Below are 18,959 nucleotides of genomic sequence, written 5' to 3'. Positions count from 1 at the left end.
CTTAACTAATATCGAAAAAAGATCAGAATGAAAAATGCATAAACACATATTAATGCAGGTCTTGGGGATGATAAAATGTTGTTAATTGAAGGCTTTCTTATTTCTATAAATGAATTATTCAACCCGAGCAGCACAATGTGGTGAATCGGTGGGGTCGAAATCAGATACGTCACAGTGTCGTCAGAGCAACTTGCCCTAACAGGCAGGACAACTTCCCTTAACGAGCAAAGGTCATGTTTTTAATTTCACAGGAAGACCACAGCCATGGTACAGGAAGACCACAACCATGGTACAGGAAGACCACTACGTTACCTAAAATAAGTCTCATTGCCTGCCAGGGATCACATCTTGCATCTCTAAATAGGACAACGTAGCAGCTCCCCCATAAAACACAGCATGCTGTCCGGGCAATATAGTTTATTATCACTACATGCACTATCCAGCGGGAGATATTTTTTGCGGATTACTGACTAATAAATGAGCATTCTTAATCAGTTTTGTAGTTAATGTAATGAGGTGAGGCTATACATTTTTATTATTGATTACAGTTCTGGGTGCGTTTTTCATATTCATTGCTATTTTCTTGTCGATTTGACTACATATATATTTCTTTTTGCCGCTTTATATGGACGTGTGTAAGGAATTCCGCTTCTTGAATTGAAATTGCTTTTAATTTTCAAAACATGAAATAAAATCAGGTTCCAATGAGACTAGATATTGGAATATGGTGACAATCGATCATGCTTTAGACTATGCTATATCAGTTGATTGACTTTTGTCTAATCCCTAAACTTGAATTTATATATAGGCATACAGAAGCAAGAATGTTGTGGTTAGATTGTGAGCAGAGTGGAATTTGGGGGTATTGATGGATATATGTGGGGAAATATGTCAAATTGAGGGCATGGCTGCTGTGGTAGAGTGGGAAATTTGGAATCTACTCAATTTTCAAGAGTTCGAATCCTACTTAATCAAATGTGGTAAGATGACTGACCGGATACCCATATCACTAGCTACACGAGGGTTCAAGTCCCATCATTGAAGCAGTCCTCTCAATCATTAAAATCACCACAATGCTCAACATTGTTGAGTTCTATTTAAGGAAGACATAGTCAAGTCTCTTTAGAACCAAACAATGTAGCTTAGAATCGATTGTAGATGCGACTATCTCATCTATTAATAAGCTATCCACGACCATCTACAAGAGATCAATTTATAACATCTTAAACCATCTTTAAAGTCATCAACAATGTTGCAAAATACTTTCATAGTCAATTCAAAGAAACGATTATGCTACACGAAGACGTCCCCAAGCGTCTTTCCATCATTAATTATCACAATAGTAAAAAAATTATATACTAGATCCCAATAAAATTATTATTCCATTCCTGTTATCATTAAACAATTTATATACTTTTATATTTGTAATATTTCAACTGTCACAATCACCACATTCAGCATCTCCACTTTGTCTCAACATGCATATTCCTTTTACAATTCGCGCTTGTTATTATACTTTACTGATCGTAAACTTAAATTTCAATGAAGTTGGCGCGCAAAATATGCTGTTTTCGTATACAAATCATGTACAACCAGTACATACAAAATGTAACTGAATGAAATAACACACCCAACCAACGCAAAAATGCATGTGCTTTTGGCAACATTGTTGTCTGATTCTGTTTTTTTTTTTGTATTTTCTTCTTTTATTTTTGTAACATTTTTTAAAAATTATAAATTGATGTAAATTGAATTACTACGTTAAGAATGAGACGATACGAGCAGAGTCAGTAATCTTTTTTAACTCGGTAATCAATTCTGATAAATTCATGAGCGAAAATAATTGTAAACTCGTAGGGGTCGTTCAGTTGTGATGTCTCAAGCTTTTGGAAAGAGGTATGCAGAAGTGAACTGGATTTGAATTTAAACTAACTCGGAAGGGACATAGTGTAGAAATGGTTGATAATTCAGTTCCAGGTCAGCGTGATTCTAGTCCCAGGGTAGGATGACTCAAGCACAAGAAAAGCCTAACTCTTACCCCAAGGAAGCGTAATTTTCACCACAGAGCAGCATAACTCTTGCTCTATGGTAGCATAACTCTAACCCCAGGGTAACCTGAGTCTTGCCTGAAACCAGATTTAATGAAATTCACCCTCAGGTCATAGTCAAGTCGAGTTGTGATCGAATTTTCAGTAATTTCTACGCATTGTGCCTTCCGGGTTAGTGGAGAATTTGTGTAGATTTAAGTGAGATAATGGAGTAGTCAGAGTAATTAAGATCTATAGCCACAAGAATCAACAGTCAAAGTAGTTTTTGTTTCTCAAGCTAAGACCCTGAACTGAGCATAACTCTAGGTCAACTCGGATTTGGTATGGAGAAGCGAATTCCATCCATACAATATTTAAGTCTACTTCGAGCTTAGAGCTGCAGGTGCAAAGAAGTGCTCTCATGAGCAGAGTAAGTTGATAGCAATGCTCAATAGCATCCTCATCTAGCATATTTAAGGCATGCGATCTCTAGAGCATGCTCTTTGTCTTATAGGACAAAACAGTCAGTCGCTTATAGAATTCATCACTTATGATCAGCCACAAAAGAAATGGATGATGAAAAATTACAGTGGAATGTTTCTATCTTTCAGTCAATGCACAATAAATGGAAATAACTTTACAATGAACCATTTTTAATAACAACATTTAAATAGTCTGTTTGCCTTCTTTTTCTCTTCTCCATGTCGTTCAGTCTCCCTCTAGTTCCATTAATATGTGTGTAAGATGTAAAATAATTACTTTATCGTAATGCGATTAGTCGCGAGAGATATCATTATATCGTCGACGACGTCGTCGTCTCCCGTATTTGTTGCGATTCACTTTAAGATTGTTATTAAATCTACTGGATGTATGTCGTGTGTTGTTTTGTTCCTTACACTTGAAATAGTTTATTTACTTATTTTCTCTTTCTTTACAAATTTTTTTTTCTACTTCTTCCTCTATATGCTGATCTGCTTTACATTTTTTTTGTGTTTCACAACAATGTTGCATGATGTCAGCATGTTATTTTTCTGATTCTTTGTAAAACTATCTACAACTTTACGTTCTTATCTCTTCCTTTCTCTGTCTCTTTTATTTATGGTTTTTGGGGCAAATTTTTTTTTTGTTGTTTTGTGGATATATGTGCATTAATAATTTTATTTTGACGTTTTACGCTGGGTAAATTGACTTAAAGAGGTTGGTATGCTAATAATTTATATTTGGGTCTTATTTATCTCTTTTGTCGTGATGTGGTCTTAATTAATTTTACAGCAAAGGAGTTGATTAGTTTGGGGAATGTTTGGATGTTACGTAACGCTAGAAGGACCATTTTAAGACTCTCATTCCCTTGAAATGCTCTGTAAAAAACTCGTGAATCGAAATCTGTACTTTATAACAAATCCCCTTTCCTCTCCCTAAGCGATATGAGATTTATGAATGTTTCCTTGGAAGTTTGAATGGAATTTTTAAGGTTAGGGTGTTAGGGGTCACACAATGGAAGGTGTGAATTTAGACTAAATTTTAATTGATCCAAGTCGATTTTGAGATCTACACCAAGGTAGTCGGAGATGGGTGTGGAGGGTCTAGAAAACATTTTGACTATACAAGTGGTCAAGGGTATAATCAAGCGAAAGATGACGGAGGGGAAGGTGGAAGGAAGAATGTCTATTTTTGGAGGAAACTTTCCAATTTGATAGGGTTTTTCATGAAAAAATCTTCAAACTTTCCATAAGATAATTACTGTATGCTGGCTATTGTCGGCGAAAGCCTCAAAATATAAATGCTTCACCAGTCCGCTGCCTTAAAGGCGATCAATTTCCATTCCTCAATCCTTGAAGATCTCGATAGTTCCAATTTTGAAGATATTAACATAAGAATTCCTCAGAATTGTAATTCCTTAATGTGAAATGTGAATAATTTCAATAAAAATTTATGTTTTCACGTTCTACATTAAACCCCGCAACATTGTAAGTTAAAGAATGCGCTTAAATTATCCCCTATGTCCAATAAGATAACCTTAATCGACTTTTCCATCAATTGCGGTTTTTGGTTTTTACATAAATTTGGGTCTACGCCAACAAAAAAATGCACTTCACCTTTTGTTGTTTTTCCTGTAATAATTTCATCGTCCAAAGCTCTTTACCTCCCCTCAAACATACATTGTTGTTGTTATTGCTTATACTTTTATTGTTGTAAAGTCAAGAACATGAAAAATATTTTTATATTTACGAATTCTCTCGTGTTGAAAATAAATATTACATTTTTTTCATGTACAAAAAAGCTTAAAGAAGACGAAAAACATAAACATAAACTAATGGGAAAAAGGGAATTGCGAGCATCAATTTCGTAGATGAACGAGACAGAAACAGTGGCAAATGCCAGCGGGAAGAGGAAGAAGAAAAGAGTATCGAAAAAAAAAACAAAGATTAATTTATGTTATCTTGATTCCTGCAACATTGATGCAAAAATATGCTCTCATTTTCCGTTATGGAATTTATTATTTGTGTATGGGATGGAATTGGATGATAAATATAAAAAGAGAAATTAATTTTATTGAAGCATATTAAGGCTGAGGAGTGATTTTTTTTGAGATATTTATTCTTAATTGAATAATTTATTTGTTATAGAATCACATATCATTCCTTTCGAATAATACTTTGTTGCATGTGACTGGTTTTGGACGACAATGTATAATTAAAATTCACATGGCATTCCTTTAAATGGAGTTGTTGAATGAAAGTGTGACGTCCATTTGGAGATGAGTTATTGACATAGACTTGTGATTAAAAGTAAATTGAGTGAAATAATTGGGGATGTGGAAGTAATTTAAAATTTGTAAATTTGGATCATTAATATATCAGAGTAGCCCGATCAGCATATATTGAAATGTTGCCACCACGGCTAGGAAGCGGCAGTATTCGAAGTATGTGGCAGCCACATGGTGAAAATAACCAAATTTGTACCTATTGGCAACATTGTGGGACATTTGGATATTGGGACAGGATGACTACTATTTTTAGGTATTCTTCTTTGTATAGTTACTGACTTCTCTGGTCGTACAGATCAATTGTGATTCATATCTTCCCTTAACTATTGCTAGAATTTGGCTTTATATTCCAATTCCCAATGCCAAGTACAACACTTTTAGTATCAACAGCCCAAGAGTTTCCTAGAGTTCTACGGAAACACCATAGTTTGTCAACAACCTTTAATCAAATGCTATTAAAACCTGTTGATCTGCCAGAAAAAATGCAATTTGGAATATCGGATCCCGAGTGGGACTCGAACCCTAGTTCTACGAATTCCGGTCGCATGCTCCTACCACTGAGCTATCGAGAGTTACTCCACTAAATGGCAAAGTGCCATATATAAATTATTCATCTTCTAATTCCCCCTTACTATTGCACTCCCAGTAATATACCAATGATAAGAATCCAATTTCCAACAAAACCAAATATTTACCCCATTTACACAGACACCTGTCTATTAACTCAATTCCAACAAACTAAACAATTTAAAAAGCCAACGCAAATAAATCAAATCATGATAAATTGTTCAATCGTGAAGGAATTTTAACAACCATAATACCCTTATCTTATAATCATGATCGACCATATTACCCATACTTATAATTTATGAACCTATAATTTTATCAATTTAGATATCTAAGGCACAATATCACGGCAATAATGACTAACAACTTAGCATAATAATTTTATCGATGCCTTTAAAAAATTCCCAAAACTTTCAAATTCTACCTCAGTTCAGTCTCAAACTTTAAAAGAACTGATCAACGCCAACATACAATGTTGCCGATTATCGACATCCATGGTATTTTTCAATGGCTGTATGGAATGAAAAATTGGTGAATCGTATTGAAAATTTATTATTAACATTTTTTATGCCATGACTGCATTCCATTCAAAATTTAAAAATTATGTGTACACACTTTAAAGTATATTTATTCTTCCCTTCTCTCTCCCTCCCATTCTGTCGACTGTTTTTTTTATTTGCGCGACTGACAACGGCGGTCGTTTATTTTAATGAAATGTAAAATTTATCATAACACTGAAAACGTGTTTACTTGTAATGTTGAGAGAGACTTGTGTCTTGGGGGCAACAAAGTTGTGATTGGGAGTTTTGTAGAAAATTGGGAATCGAACTGAGGATCTGAGGAATTTGGATGTATAGACGAATGGACCAGGAGTCGTCGTAATTAGGTTGCGTAATGTTGTGAGTATTGAGGGAATCCTCTTGCTATATCAACAACATAATGCTCATGTTGTGTGCAAAGTGTACTTAAGGACACTCGATGGTAAGTCACGACCGAAGCCTCAACATGACATTCGGCGACACACTGTTAGGACAACATTGCTCTATAGCACAGAGCGTTTGAAAGATTGGTTTCAGGTGGGAATCGAACTGACGAGCTCAAAAGAAGAGCGATCCAGATATTCTGTCTGTTGCCTAACCACTCGTCCACTGAGACCTTGCATTTGCATTGGCAGAATCGCCTTTATATGGCTCAATATCCTAAACACTATCCCCTCCTCAGTCATTTAGGTTACCATTCCCAAAAATTCTGTATCCAACATTCTTAAATTAATAAAAAATCTAGAAAATTCCTCAACAATATTTTCACATAAAAATCTGCAGCATATTTCAACGAAACAAGCAAGCACCAAGTGTATGGATATGTAAATAACATGTTACATTATAAAGCCATTTTCTCGCGAGAAGAAGAAGGAAGGAAAGAGAATAGGGCGAAAATTGGAATTTATGATGCGAATTGCATTTAAAAAAAAGACGACTAGCTTGATAAATTCTGTGAAGTAACAGCAAACCAATGGAGAAGTACTGTCTTTATTATTACAAAGTACAAAAGCTGCCTTCAGGGGCACCGTGATACGACGATGGAATTCACATATTTCTCTCCATTCTATGTATGGAATGTGTTTAAATAGCTAAATGTATTTTTAAGTACGCGCCTATAGTGGTATAAAGTTGATTATGCTGTCGCCTGCTTTCCTTACATCCATCCATCCATCCAACATTACTATACAGACACGCAAAGGTCATCTAACTTTAAAAAGGCATTTATCACCGTCATACGATGGAATTTTTTTCTTTCTTATTTTTAACATTGCAATGTAACTTGCTCCTGCTGCCGTTGCTGTTAATGTTAATGTTACCTTAGAATGACCAGATTTATGAATAATATTACATGAAACATTTATAATGTGCTGATATGTCAATAAATTATGGCTGAATCGAGTTTATGAAATATTTTAAAAAATATTATTTAAAAATTCATAACATGCAGCAAATTTTTTGACGCCACCAACGTCATTTTATGTACGACTGCATATTTTGTACTCATGCTTACTTGGTGCCTTATAGGAAAAAAAGGTGAAATTATCTGTGACTTAATAGTCGATGAGTTTTTTGCTATTAATCGTTAAAAAGGAGTGTCGGAATGCTGTCATGTAATTTTTAATGAGTGATGACCATAGAAAAAACAATGTTTGGATGGGGAAATAAAAAATGTAAAAATGTTTAAGGGGGAATGTTCGGAAGTTAGGTAACGTGTAGGGGAGAAGAAAGACGCTTAGGGGAGAAAGTAGGCGCTAAGCGAAGAAGGTGGACGCTTAGAGGAGAATGAGGGCGCTAAGAGTAGAAAAATGTTACTTTGGGAAGACGGAGGAGGCTTGTAGGAGAAAGGGGATGTTTAAGGACAAAAAGAACGCTAAGGGAAGAAGGGGTATGCTTAGTGCAAAAAAAGGACGCTAAAGAGAGAAAGAAGGAAGCTTTAGGAAGAATAAGGACGCTTAGAGCAGAAGGGGACGCTTAGGGAAGAAGGTGGGCGCTTAAAAGAGAAGAGGGACTCTTATAGGGTTCACAATTTCACTTCATGACTATGCAATAAAGCGTTCCTGTGGGTGGAAGGGACTATCAGCGTTAAATAAGTTCCAAACGTTCCTTAGGGCTCGTTTACTCATTACGAAAAGTTCTTAGAGATAAGGAGGAATAGGAGTGGTGATTTAAAACCAGATTAAGCTTTAATGCAGTGGTGGGCAACCTGGGTTCCGCGACACACTAGCTCAAAAAAAGGAAGTTCAAAAATACTTTTTTTTTTTGCGTTACCTAAACAGTAAATGCCCCCTTACTAGACATTTCAGAAGCTAAATGTCCAATTTAAAATTCAGAAGCGTTAATTTTTGATTCAGCAACACAGATTTGATTCAACAGATAAGACTGATGACTTTTTACGACTTGAAACACACAAACTAAATCATTAGTCGAAGACAAAATTAATGTTAATAAAATTCATCAAAATCAGTCAAACTTGAGTCCAGAATAAATTTAACTCTGCTGTATACCCCGTTGTGCCATTGACGCATATCAGGCATCAGCTCTCACTTTGCAAATGATTATCCATAAATTATTGATAAAAAATTGTTTCTTTTTAGTCATTTAATGATGAAAATTAATTTTTTTTTATTTCCCCATATTTAGGAAATAAAGTCTTAAGGCTTAATAGAAATTTTTTTATTTATGATAACACATAAATTGTGCTTTTTTGGCAAGGGGTCATTTAAGTTTATGTCTTTTTATCTTAACTAATTAATTGAAAAATCGCAGAATAGATTATGTTTAATTAAAAAAATTAGTAAACAAAAAATATTTTTCTCATGTGGAGTTGCCTTATACGACACAACTTGGACACAACAACAAGAAATTTACAGCGAGGAAAAATATTCAAATTTAAACATTTAAATCAGAGAAGTAAGAGAGAAAAAAAATGGAAAATAAATTTTTTAAATGTAAATTTTAATGGCCCATTCGTACATGCAGATATTTTTTTTTTCTTTCTTCATTTCGTCCATCCCCGGGTTTTATTTTTTTTTTGTGTATATTCGATGGCAATGTGAGAGAAGAGAAATATGTCAAAAAATTTATGGCAAAATGTGAATCGTAAATTATTAAATTGTAAAGAAAAGAAAGCCAGTATCGAAAACAGAAGACCTAAATGCTTACGAAAACGCATTTTGTGAGAGGCTCTTTTAGGGGGGAAGGGGTTCAAAAGTAGGGTTCGTCTAAAACTGAAAGTCCTGCAAACAGAAAACATTGGCTTGTAGTATTGAACGAAAAATTATAAGGTACAGTAGAAAATTGAAGGTCTGCACATTTAAAATGCAGGAAATGCAGGACTTTTCGACACCCCCTCTACTTCGCCCACCATCTTCTATAGCAAAATCTCTACCAAATTTCACCCAAAGAGCGTTACGTAATAAAAGAACTGCTTCAAGGGTTTTTCGTGAAAACAATTCCCAAATTTTCCACTAAATTTTTTGAAATCCATACAAATTGGAGGAGATGGGGGAGGCTGTCGTTCTGACCTGTTGGCCCTACAAGTATCACAAAAACAGAAAGCTGTACCGGTATAGTAGGTTGGCAGCCCCTACAACAACTTGCTACATACGAAACCAAACTACACAATGAAGCTAGGAATTGACTAACAATGACGACCCCATACAAATTCCCAAAATTTAAACCCCAATTAACAAAACCTTCCCCCCATAACCTCAAAAAATTCGGACTATGCTCCTGGGCTCTTTATATTTACAGAATAGAGTCCCCCCAATTTTCAAATCAATCCAATAACCAATTCAAAACCAATAAAATTCCTAGCACTTAGACAAGCCCCCAAAACAGCAACTAATAACCCCAAAGCACCTTGAAATTTTTTACAACTTCAGAAGTTAATACAAATTGAGATCGCATTTGACATTTTGTGGCATTGCAAGCGAAGAAATAAAAGAAAAATTTCTATTCAATCGAATGAAGGCAGGTCTATAGTCATGCCAATATGTATATGTATCTTTGAGGTATAGAATATTTATGTAAATATGATGATTTATGAGCTATAGTGATGCGTTTTTTATGCATGCATTCAATATGCTTATATTTTCCACATATTCGACGAACGGTAGCAAATTCATATTAAAATACATGGGAAAGCTAGTTGAGGTTTATGTCCATACATTGTTATATCTCTCCTTCTTATTTTTCGAGAATTTATATCACTTTTTTTTATTTTAAAAGCTGAATTTTTTACTGAACTGATGTAAAATGATTAATAGTAAATGCGGTTATAAATTGAGTGGAAATACTTTGAGTTACTTCTTTTGGAATAATAAATTATCTGGAAGACATTGTGACTTTTTGAACTTGAAATTTTTGAGATTAAGGGCGATTTTGAATCGAAAAAATCATTTAATCTATCCAAAAGCCATTACCAGGAATTGACATTTTGAAAATCGTTAGATTTCGTGCTCTATGCTTATTCAAGGATATACTTGATCAAATGAAATTGAATGTTGATTCTAAGGATTTAAAGCTTATTCAGACAGAGTTCTGCAGAGTTTAAAGAATGAATAAGTTTTTTGCGATAATTTATACCCGAGCAACACAATGACAATGACAATGCCGTCAGTAAGTCACTGCGTTGACGGCAAGACATGAGGGTATCCTGATGATCACATGACAGCATCTAAATATATGCTGTATATATACACCTAAATCAACGTGCTCAAGAGAATACTAAAACAAAATAATTAAGCATGCTCAATTTGGAAAGCATACTCATGAACATATTCTTTGTCTGTTAGGGGCTTTACGACAAATAATGAAATTCCCCACATCGTGCTCTTCGAAACAATATTTTTGGCACACCTTTAAACTTCAAATTTAAGAATCGTCAAGAATACTTAACAAATTGTTTCAACAATCCAGAATTTGAGTCTCAATAGATGCTACTTGTCTTTTTTGAAGCATAAATAATAGAACTAAAGTTTACATTTGATTAAAATCTGAGAATTCCTTTAAAATTGAATGCGCTTCGGATCAATTATATATCTCTTTCATTGTTGATAGATCAAGACGATTAATGACATTTTAAGAGAGGTTATGGTGTAGAGGAACGAACAAAAGAATGAAGGAATGTTTTTTTTTTGTTAGCTCAAGAAATAAACAGATTGCGTGTCTATTGTTTTATGGATGAGAAATTTTTTTTTATTTATACATTATGTTTGTGCTTCATTTCCCCCCAAAAAAAAACTACAAAAAAATATGAAATGAAGAATAAAAAAAAAAAAAAAAACGAAGGCGAAGAGAAAAGAAATTCTTGTCGAGATTAACAACACATGGTAAGAAGAAGAAGTAGATGTAGAGAATCATAAAAGAAGGCATTAAAAATGATCCTGGAAATGAAAGAATAAAAACTTAAATAAATTATAATAAAAGAAGAGAAATAATCAAAAAAAAAAATATGCAACGAATATATTAGTTGGTATGCGAAGTTATAAAATACATTAACAGAACCTCCATTTCGTCCATTTATCGCATTTTCGACAGCCAAACAACAAAAAAAAAAGCCACTCGAGTGTCGACCCATTGAATGAAAGAAATTTTTTTGTAAAGCAAAATTAAAGAAAAACGACATATATGAGGAACATACAGCATAGGGAATGAGAAAGAGACGCGTGTTTGTAATTCAGGTAGCTGAAAATGATTTTATACATCACAAGAGCGAGGCTGTGCTGTATATATATATAAATACATAAAATAAACGACGATATAAAATGAAGAGACTGACTATCTCTCATATGTTCGTATGTCCATATGTATAGTAAAGCGATTTTATTGCCTTCTTCTTTATGTACGACATGACGACGGAATGGAATGTTGGTAAATAGCCATGCGGTGTTGTGGAGATGTGGAGAGAGAGAAAGAGAGATTTTTTGTCTTGGAAGAATGAAGGAAGATAGTATCCATAAAATACAACAACAACAACAGCAAAATATCATCACATTATGCGCGAACACGTTATGAAAAAGGGTAAAACAATAATTTCTGTTCCATCATGAGCATTTGCATTAAGGATGATTATTTTCAGACGATTCTTTGGCTCTTTTATTTTTTGGGATGATGAACGTGGGCTGATGATGATCATGATCATGCAAAAAAATGGAAAGAGATTCTTATGTCTCATAATTTTTCACTCTGTCTGGATTGTTGATAATTTTTTTTAATGTGCCTGTTTTTTGTGGAAACTTTATAGTCTTTTTTGATTAGTGGAGATGGCTAGTATGATAATGAGATAATATTTTTTAATGAGCAGTAGAAAATTATGAAAAAATTTGATTGGAATTTACAAAAAGTCGTATAAAAAGATTTTATGGCATTAAAATTGCTATTAAATATTGTTTATCATTTCCACATGTACTAGATACATTAGAAATTAGATGTCTAAAGTTGCTGGAATTCTTGTCTTAAACGTTAGAATCTAGAATAGCTGTTTTACTATAAAATGCCTTTAATCTAGACTCTATCGAATTAAAAGTGTTTCAAATTTGATCAAAATTAGACTCAGAATCATTATAGATGCATCAAATTACGGATATATTAACATCATCTACTTCCTATTCCGGAATAAGCTTCTTTGATTTTGATCATTAAGCATTCATTAACTTTAAATTAGATAATTAGTAAGGGATTGTACTTTAATGATGTAGCTTGGATTGATGTTGAAACAGAAGTTGATTTGCGGTGTAGAGTCAATGGACTGGTGCGAGAATGAAGCTTAAATGGTTGAGTTCCTTAACACCAAATAGAGAGCATGCTCATTGGTACCTTAAGATGCTAACTGACCATATGTTCGTAAGCTACAGGTAAGTTATAAGTCGTCAGAAATGATCAAAGCTCGAATCGACTTGAATTTTATATAGACTCGAGTTGACTTCTCTTCACAAATTCCGAGCCAATTTAAAGTTCTGAGAATTATTCATACAAATTTTCTGATAGGAAACTGGTTTGATTCTCATTAAAGAATCACATAATATACCAATGAGTCACAGAATATGAAGACGATGACAAATATCACGAGTATTGATAGTGATTAAAATCCTTTTAATCTACTGTGAGTAGGATGCAGTTAATAAAGTGGTTGAACAGATCTTTATTCCTGTCTAAAATGACTTCTACTACTAGTAAGTGGTTTGATGATAACTTTCCAAGTCTTGCAGGCATATAATGACACTGAATTGAAGTTTAATCTTAAGGTCTTTAAGCTTCAGCCATCGCAACAGTAGTGGAAGTGTCTAAATATGACGCAATGACCCAAAGGCTTCACTGATCAGTCGAGTCCTATTTTCTAGCACAGTGGTGGGCAACCTGTGTGGCGCGGCATATTAGTGTGTTGCCAATTTTTTTTGGAAATCCCATAAACTACATAACGATTTAAGATGAGGCTGACCCCTTAGCAGTTAAAGAATGTGTCCTAAAGAGCAGATTAAGCTGAGAGCAATGCTCACGAGCATGCTCATCTAGTATCATTAAGCATTCCGTTCAGACAACCCCATACGGAATTAGCAACTCGTCCAAAACTCGTCATATTCTCAATTCAAAAATTCATCAAAAATTAATTATGGAAATTGCTCATAAATCCACAAAAAATATTTTAGTCTGAAAAAATGTTAAGTTTTGTGGATCAAGATGAGAATTTTTTCTTTGTTAGACAATAAATATTTTTTAATGCTTACGATGTGAAGATTATTATTAAACCATTTTACGATCAAAGATGTTGTGTATTTTTTTTTTCGTTCCTTCATTTCTTTTATTTTCATTAAAATGATGTTTATCATTTCCATCTCTTCTTCTTCATCATCTTCTTCATTTTCCAAATGATGTGATGTGTTTTTTTTTGGAGGGAATTAATTATTTGAAAAAAATCTGTGGAGATCTTTAACTGGTTTTTTTATAAGCTTTCTTCTTATTGTCTTATACACATTTTTTGGAACTAAGTTTCACTCCACACACAAATTTCAGATTCTTATGGTGTTTTTAATTTGATTTCTTTCTACTTTTTTTTTCTTGTGTTGTTATCGTAATATTAAGATTTTTATGACCGTATGAGCGATAAACTTGATACATCATTTGAGTTCATTTTTATTTCATTTCTAACTTCTTCTTCAGCTGCTGCCTTCTTTTGATTTTTTTAATTTTAGTGGAATTTTTTTTTTGTTTTTTATGCTTCTATTTATAGTCAAATTATCACAAAGTTTCTTTGTGCGCATCAACTTACCCATCATAACTGCTAAACCGAACAGTTCGGTGTCCAGCATTCCTTGCTTTGAAAAGTGATGACATGTTTGGGCGTAAACTTCTCGTACACGACTTTTGGCCTCGACTAGGAAGTATAGGGTGCGGGATTGTGGTGTTCCAAATAGCCTGTAAATTGGGGAGATTGTTGATTAATGTTATGGATTGTGAAGATTAGAATTGAATTATTTTGGGCAGTAGCAATGGGATTTAGGGTTGTTTTAGGTTCACAAAATGATCTCATTATCTGTTTTGGACACCAAAACTCCTATTTGCTGACCAAGATTCCCGAAGTTTCGGTCCCGACCAAGTCCCAACAGAACCAAGATACTGCAACTCTTAAGTAATGTTCTGAGCATTTTGCATATCCGTGCCATATCGACAGCAATCTATATAATGACTAAGAGATCGGTTTCTGATAGGAATTGAACCCACGAACTTCACAAATGAGTGAAATAGAATCCTAATCTATTGCCTAACCACTCTGCCACAGATGCCTTACTTTTGCACTGACAGATACTCTTATATATGACACGGTACCCCAGATCCCTCTCTTCCCAGGCACCACCCCTTACATGCTATTGTACATCCCTTATTAAGTGTCATCTTACCTTAGAGCTAAAAATCGTGCATTTGCCGGAAGTGGTGGTAAAGGTGGTCTTGATGGTGGAGCGCAAACCTCTAGGGGTGCGCTGACGGTACAAAAAGCTCGCATGCTGCATGATTACAATCTGCAAGTACTTGGTTGAAATAGTTCCTATAAAGAAAAAGAAGAAGAAGACATTTTTGTTATTAAAAAAATCTTTTCGATTGTAAATGTTATTTTTTAACGATCAAATTTAATTTATAGCCGAATAGAGAGTAACAGTAAACGATTTCATATCTATCTGTCTGAGTATAGGACATTTAAAATTTATTCACAGTTCTTTTTTACATGAGCATAAATCAATTGAAATTTCATAAGAACTTATTTAAAATGTAGATTTTGTGCTTTGCAAAACAAATGAGATGCTGAATGTATTTTTATGTTTGTTTAACTAGCTTACGGGCTGGATATCATTAAGTCTTGGATGGATTGTGCTGAATTATTGCGATATTTGATGAAATCATTTATAAGGTTGTGCAAAACTTGATTTTTCGGGAAGTTACTAGTAATATTCTGATTGAAGATGATCAATGTCTTGACTGTAGATACTTTGCACCTTTATGTGACTTGTTCAATGATGGAAATTGTAAACAACACTTTAAAATACAGCACGTGTAAAATTTTCTGGAATGTTGTGTCATTGAATATCGACATGCTGGTCCAACTGTATCAATATTGTAAAGGTTTCATTATTTTTATAGCGCCAGATACAGATGATATGTTTATGTGACGCGACTAAAGATATCCACACTTCAGAATGTGTTTTTTGACACAATTTATTTATCGACGTCATTATTGTCAATAAAGAATAATATTTAATGATGAAAGTATGTGCATTCTTGCACCAGAACAGTTAATAAGGATAATAATGTTTACAATTTTAAAATGGAATTTCTGTCTGGATTAAACAAGTGTTTTTGAATTTGTGTGTCAATGTTTCATTCTTGCCACTTTTTTAGACAGGTATTTACGCAGTAAATTCTGGAACTTATCGATTATGCTTGAATTAAGTTGAAAATACTTTTCGAAGTGGAGGAAAAATGGCGGATTTGAAATTTGAATTTTCAAAAGTCGTTAAAACTTTTATTGTTGTAATTTCATAATTCTAGTAAGCTGAGACTTTCAATAACCTCAAATGTACGACGTCATGAATAAATAACCCAAAAAAACTATTGGCATGTCTTTCTTTTGTCTATTTTCTAAACAATAAATTTAGATTTTCATTTGACATTATCGAAAATCAGCTTAAGTAGCACTTAAATACTTCAAACATTCAAAACGACAATGTTTAATATTGATTTAAGTAGCAATAATAAGAAAGAGCTTCTAATATTAATTTAATGTATTCATATCTTTCTTATTATTCATTTCCATCATCGCCATCTAAAGCCTTTTAAGTTTATAATTCAGTTTACGATGAAAAATGTGCAATTATAATGTAATTCAATATAACAACAACCGACGTTTGCGCACTTAATTAGCAATTCAAGCGGATAATTGTAATCCTTGAGACGCAGATTCGCTTTATTCTTATACATGCCATGCTTACAAAAGATTAACTTAATTGATGGTTGTTGTAAATAAATAAAATTGAAGTTGACATTTTCGTCAAACATTTTAATTTACAGTCATTGAAATTTGCATAGAATTTAATAAATTTTTACAGCTCATGCGATATTGATCTAATTGCCTGCTTTTTTAAATATTTTATTAGTTATTTCTCTTCAAATCTCAGATTTCATGTCTCATATATGCAATATGATAGAAAATATTAATATTTATGAAATTTATTGACACGTTTAATTTTTATTATTTTATGTGTCTATGGTTGTGCTTCAAACTTGCTTCAAAACTCCAACGTCATAAAAATTCTCTCAAATGTGATTTTTTTTAGCAAATATTTTCGAAAGAAATACATTTTTGTGGGCTTGTTTATAGTTCGTCGGAATTGTTGGAATTATTTGGAAATGATTAGATTTTGGTATTTGATGACGTGGAAAGGAGTTAGAGAACTTTTTGAATGAGACTGAAGATATTGGTAGCTTTATACTTGATATTGATATTTGGCAAATAGTAGCCAGCGATAGAGTCAACTACAAACGTCATCTAAAGGAGGTCATGAATCAATGCAGATCTGTTTGATCCATCTGTCAAAAATTTGACCCAATCTGTCAAAAATCTAGCCCCAGGCGCGTGATTTAGATTTTGTGTCATATTCAGTTTAAATTCGACAACATGTCAGAGTCACGAATACCTAGTGTCCGAATTTGGATCGATTAACTGATTTGTGCTATTTGGGTAACAAGGACCCAGAGATAATTTGATTGGGGCTTCAATTGAAGAGTTTGGGAGTTTCAGGAAAATTAGATAGTATCCTCGAAGAATGAGGAGATGATCTCTATTCACTGACAATCTAGAATTGATCTTATCTTAAATAGAAGCTTAGAATCAACAAGTATTGTTGTTCTAACAGAATAAGCGTGATTCTCAAAATCAGATCCAGAGTAGGACTCGAACCCATGCTTTATTTTTTTAGGTCGCATGCTCCTACCACTGAGCTATCATGGGTTATTCGACTATATCACAAAGTATCATATATAAATTATACATCTTATGTTAAGAGGGTCTCTCATTGATATACAGTTAATACGTAATTACAGAAATCCAATTCCAAACTAGTATAAAGGGCACAAAAGGCGTTCTAACCTCAAACTTCCGTCAACTTGCTACACAAGCTTTTCTCATCTATTTTTAATGTCTTTCTGTATATTCAAGGAATATAAATATACTAAGAATCAATTAAAATTGTTATTGTTGATACGACCTACGATTATTATTTCCATGTTATTATTTCCACTGAAACAATTTTTTTTTCTATCCATAATTTTTTTTGTTCGTTTGAAATTTATTCCAAATATTTACTTATTTTTTTGAATGTAATCACATGAAGAATTTTATTTGCTCTACTTTATATATCGCGCATTATGTTCCACTTCATTATAAAAATGATTCATTAAAAGGAGTTGCTTCATTTTTGTTCAACAATTAAATTCTTTCATGTGCTATTCATTAAATTCTCTTTGCTGAATTATCTATAATTATCAAGGGCATGACATAAAAATTGTTATAATTTTAGGAGGGAATTTATTAACATTTTTATGGCATGTCAAGCTATTTATGGATGAAAATTCCGAAACAAAACAAGTTTTGAGAATTTAAATCATAAAATGAAAAATGGAAAATTTATGCAAAAAAAAGCTACAAAATGATGTCAGCATCCGAAAAGACTATTAAGCTTTACTGTTTAGATAATGTCAAGGTATATTGTATGATTGAAATGGAGTGGCAGCTTCATAGATTTATGAATTAATTTTAGATTCTATGAGAATAATTCGAGGATTTTTGAGTGGAATGTATAATGAATGAGTGTGAGGTTGAGATGAAGGGATTAATGTGGATCAGTGTTGTTCGAATTGTTTGCCAAGACACACTAGAGTGTCATTAAAATGCTATGAACTGCATGTCGTATGTGATTTTGGTTGTGCTATGCTACCAAGGTGTACCATGCCACCAAGGTGTACCATGCCACCAAAGTGTACCATGCCATCAAGTTGTACCATGGAACTCTAAGGTTTGAACAGCACTGATGTAGATGATCGAGTGATGAATTAGTTTGGTTCCTATTGAAATTGGATTCCTGTAATAGCCTATCAAAGGTATGTCTTTGAGAATGCTGTAGTAAGAGGGATACAGGAGATGTATAATTTATGAAGGGCACTTTACCAGATAGTCGAATAGCCCTCAATAGCTCAGTGGTTGCAGTTCAGAGCATAATGTCAAAAATCATAGGTCGTAGGTTCGAGTCCCACTCTGGATGTTGTTTCGTGACTCCTTGTAATAATCTTTGAGGTCAAATCCCATTGATTGACCCAAAATTCAGACAAAAAAAACACACACAATTGAACCAATTCTTCGGGAATTTCCCTTCGAAAATAAATTATATCCAGGCATCTATCAAAATTCAAAGTCTAATCCCACTCATAAAAAACAATTTTAAAATTCCATTCATTACAAAATTCGTTTCAATCTATCGATTAAATTCAGAATTTACTCAAGTCAGCAAG

The 18,959-nt window shown here is 33.4% G+C and overlaps 1 protein-coding gene across 1 annotated transcript in view; it reads right to left on the bottom strand.

Moving 5' to 3' along the window:
* ex (FERM domain containing expanded) overlaps positions 1-18,959 on the bottom strand; it is an 81,790-nt gene that overhangs the window by 6,567 nt on the left and 56,264 nt on the right. The window contains exons 2-3 of the mRNA XM_070648958.1: positions 14,801-14,946; positions 14,173-14,318 (exon numbers count right to left, since the gene is read on the bottom strand). Coding sequence (XP_070505059.1) covers positions 14,173-14,318; positions 14,801-14,904 — 250 coding nt within the window. The 5' untranslated portion in view covers positions 14,905-14,946. The remainder of the gene's footprint in view (positions 1-14,172; positions 14,319-14,800; positions 14,947-18,959) is intronic.

This window comes from Chironomus tepperi, unplaced genomic scaffold (genome assembly GCF_022539635.2).
Source record: "Chironomus tepperi strain 1889 unplaced genomic scaffold, CSIRO-AGI_Ctep_v1 contig_415, whole genome shotgun sequence".
NCBI classification, from domain to species: domain Eukaryota; kingdom Metazoa; phylum Arthropoda; class Insecta; order Diptera; family Chironomidae; genus Chironomus; species Chironomus tepperi.
Note: the sequence above shows the minus strand (reverse complement) of the source record. Positions and strands in the feature narration are given on the sequence as shown.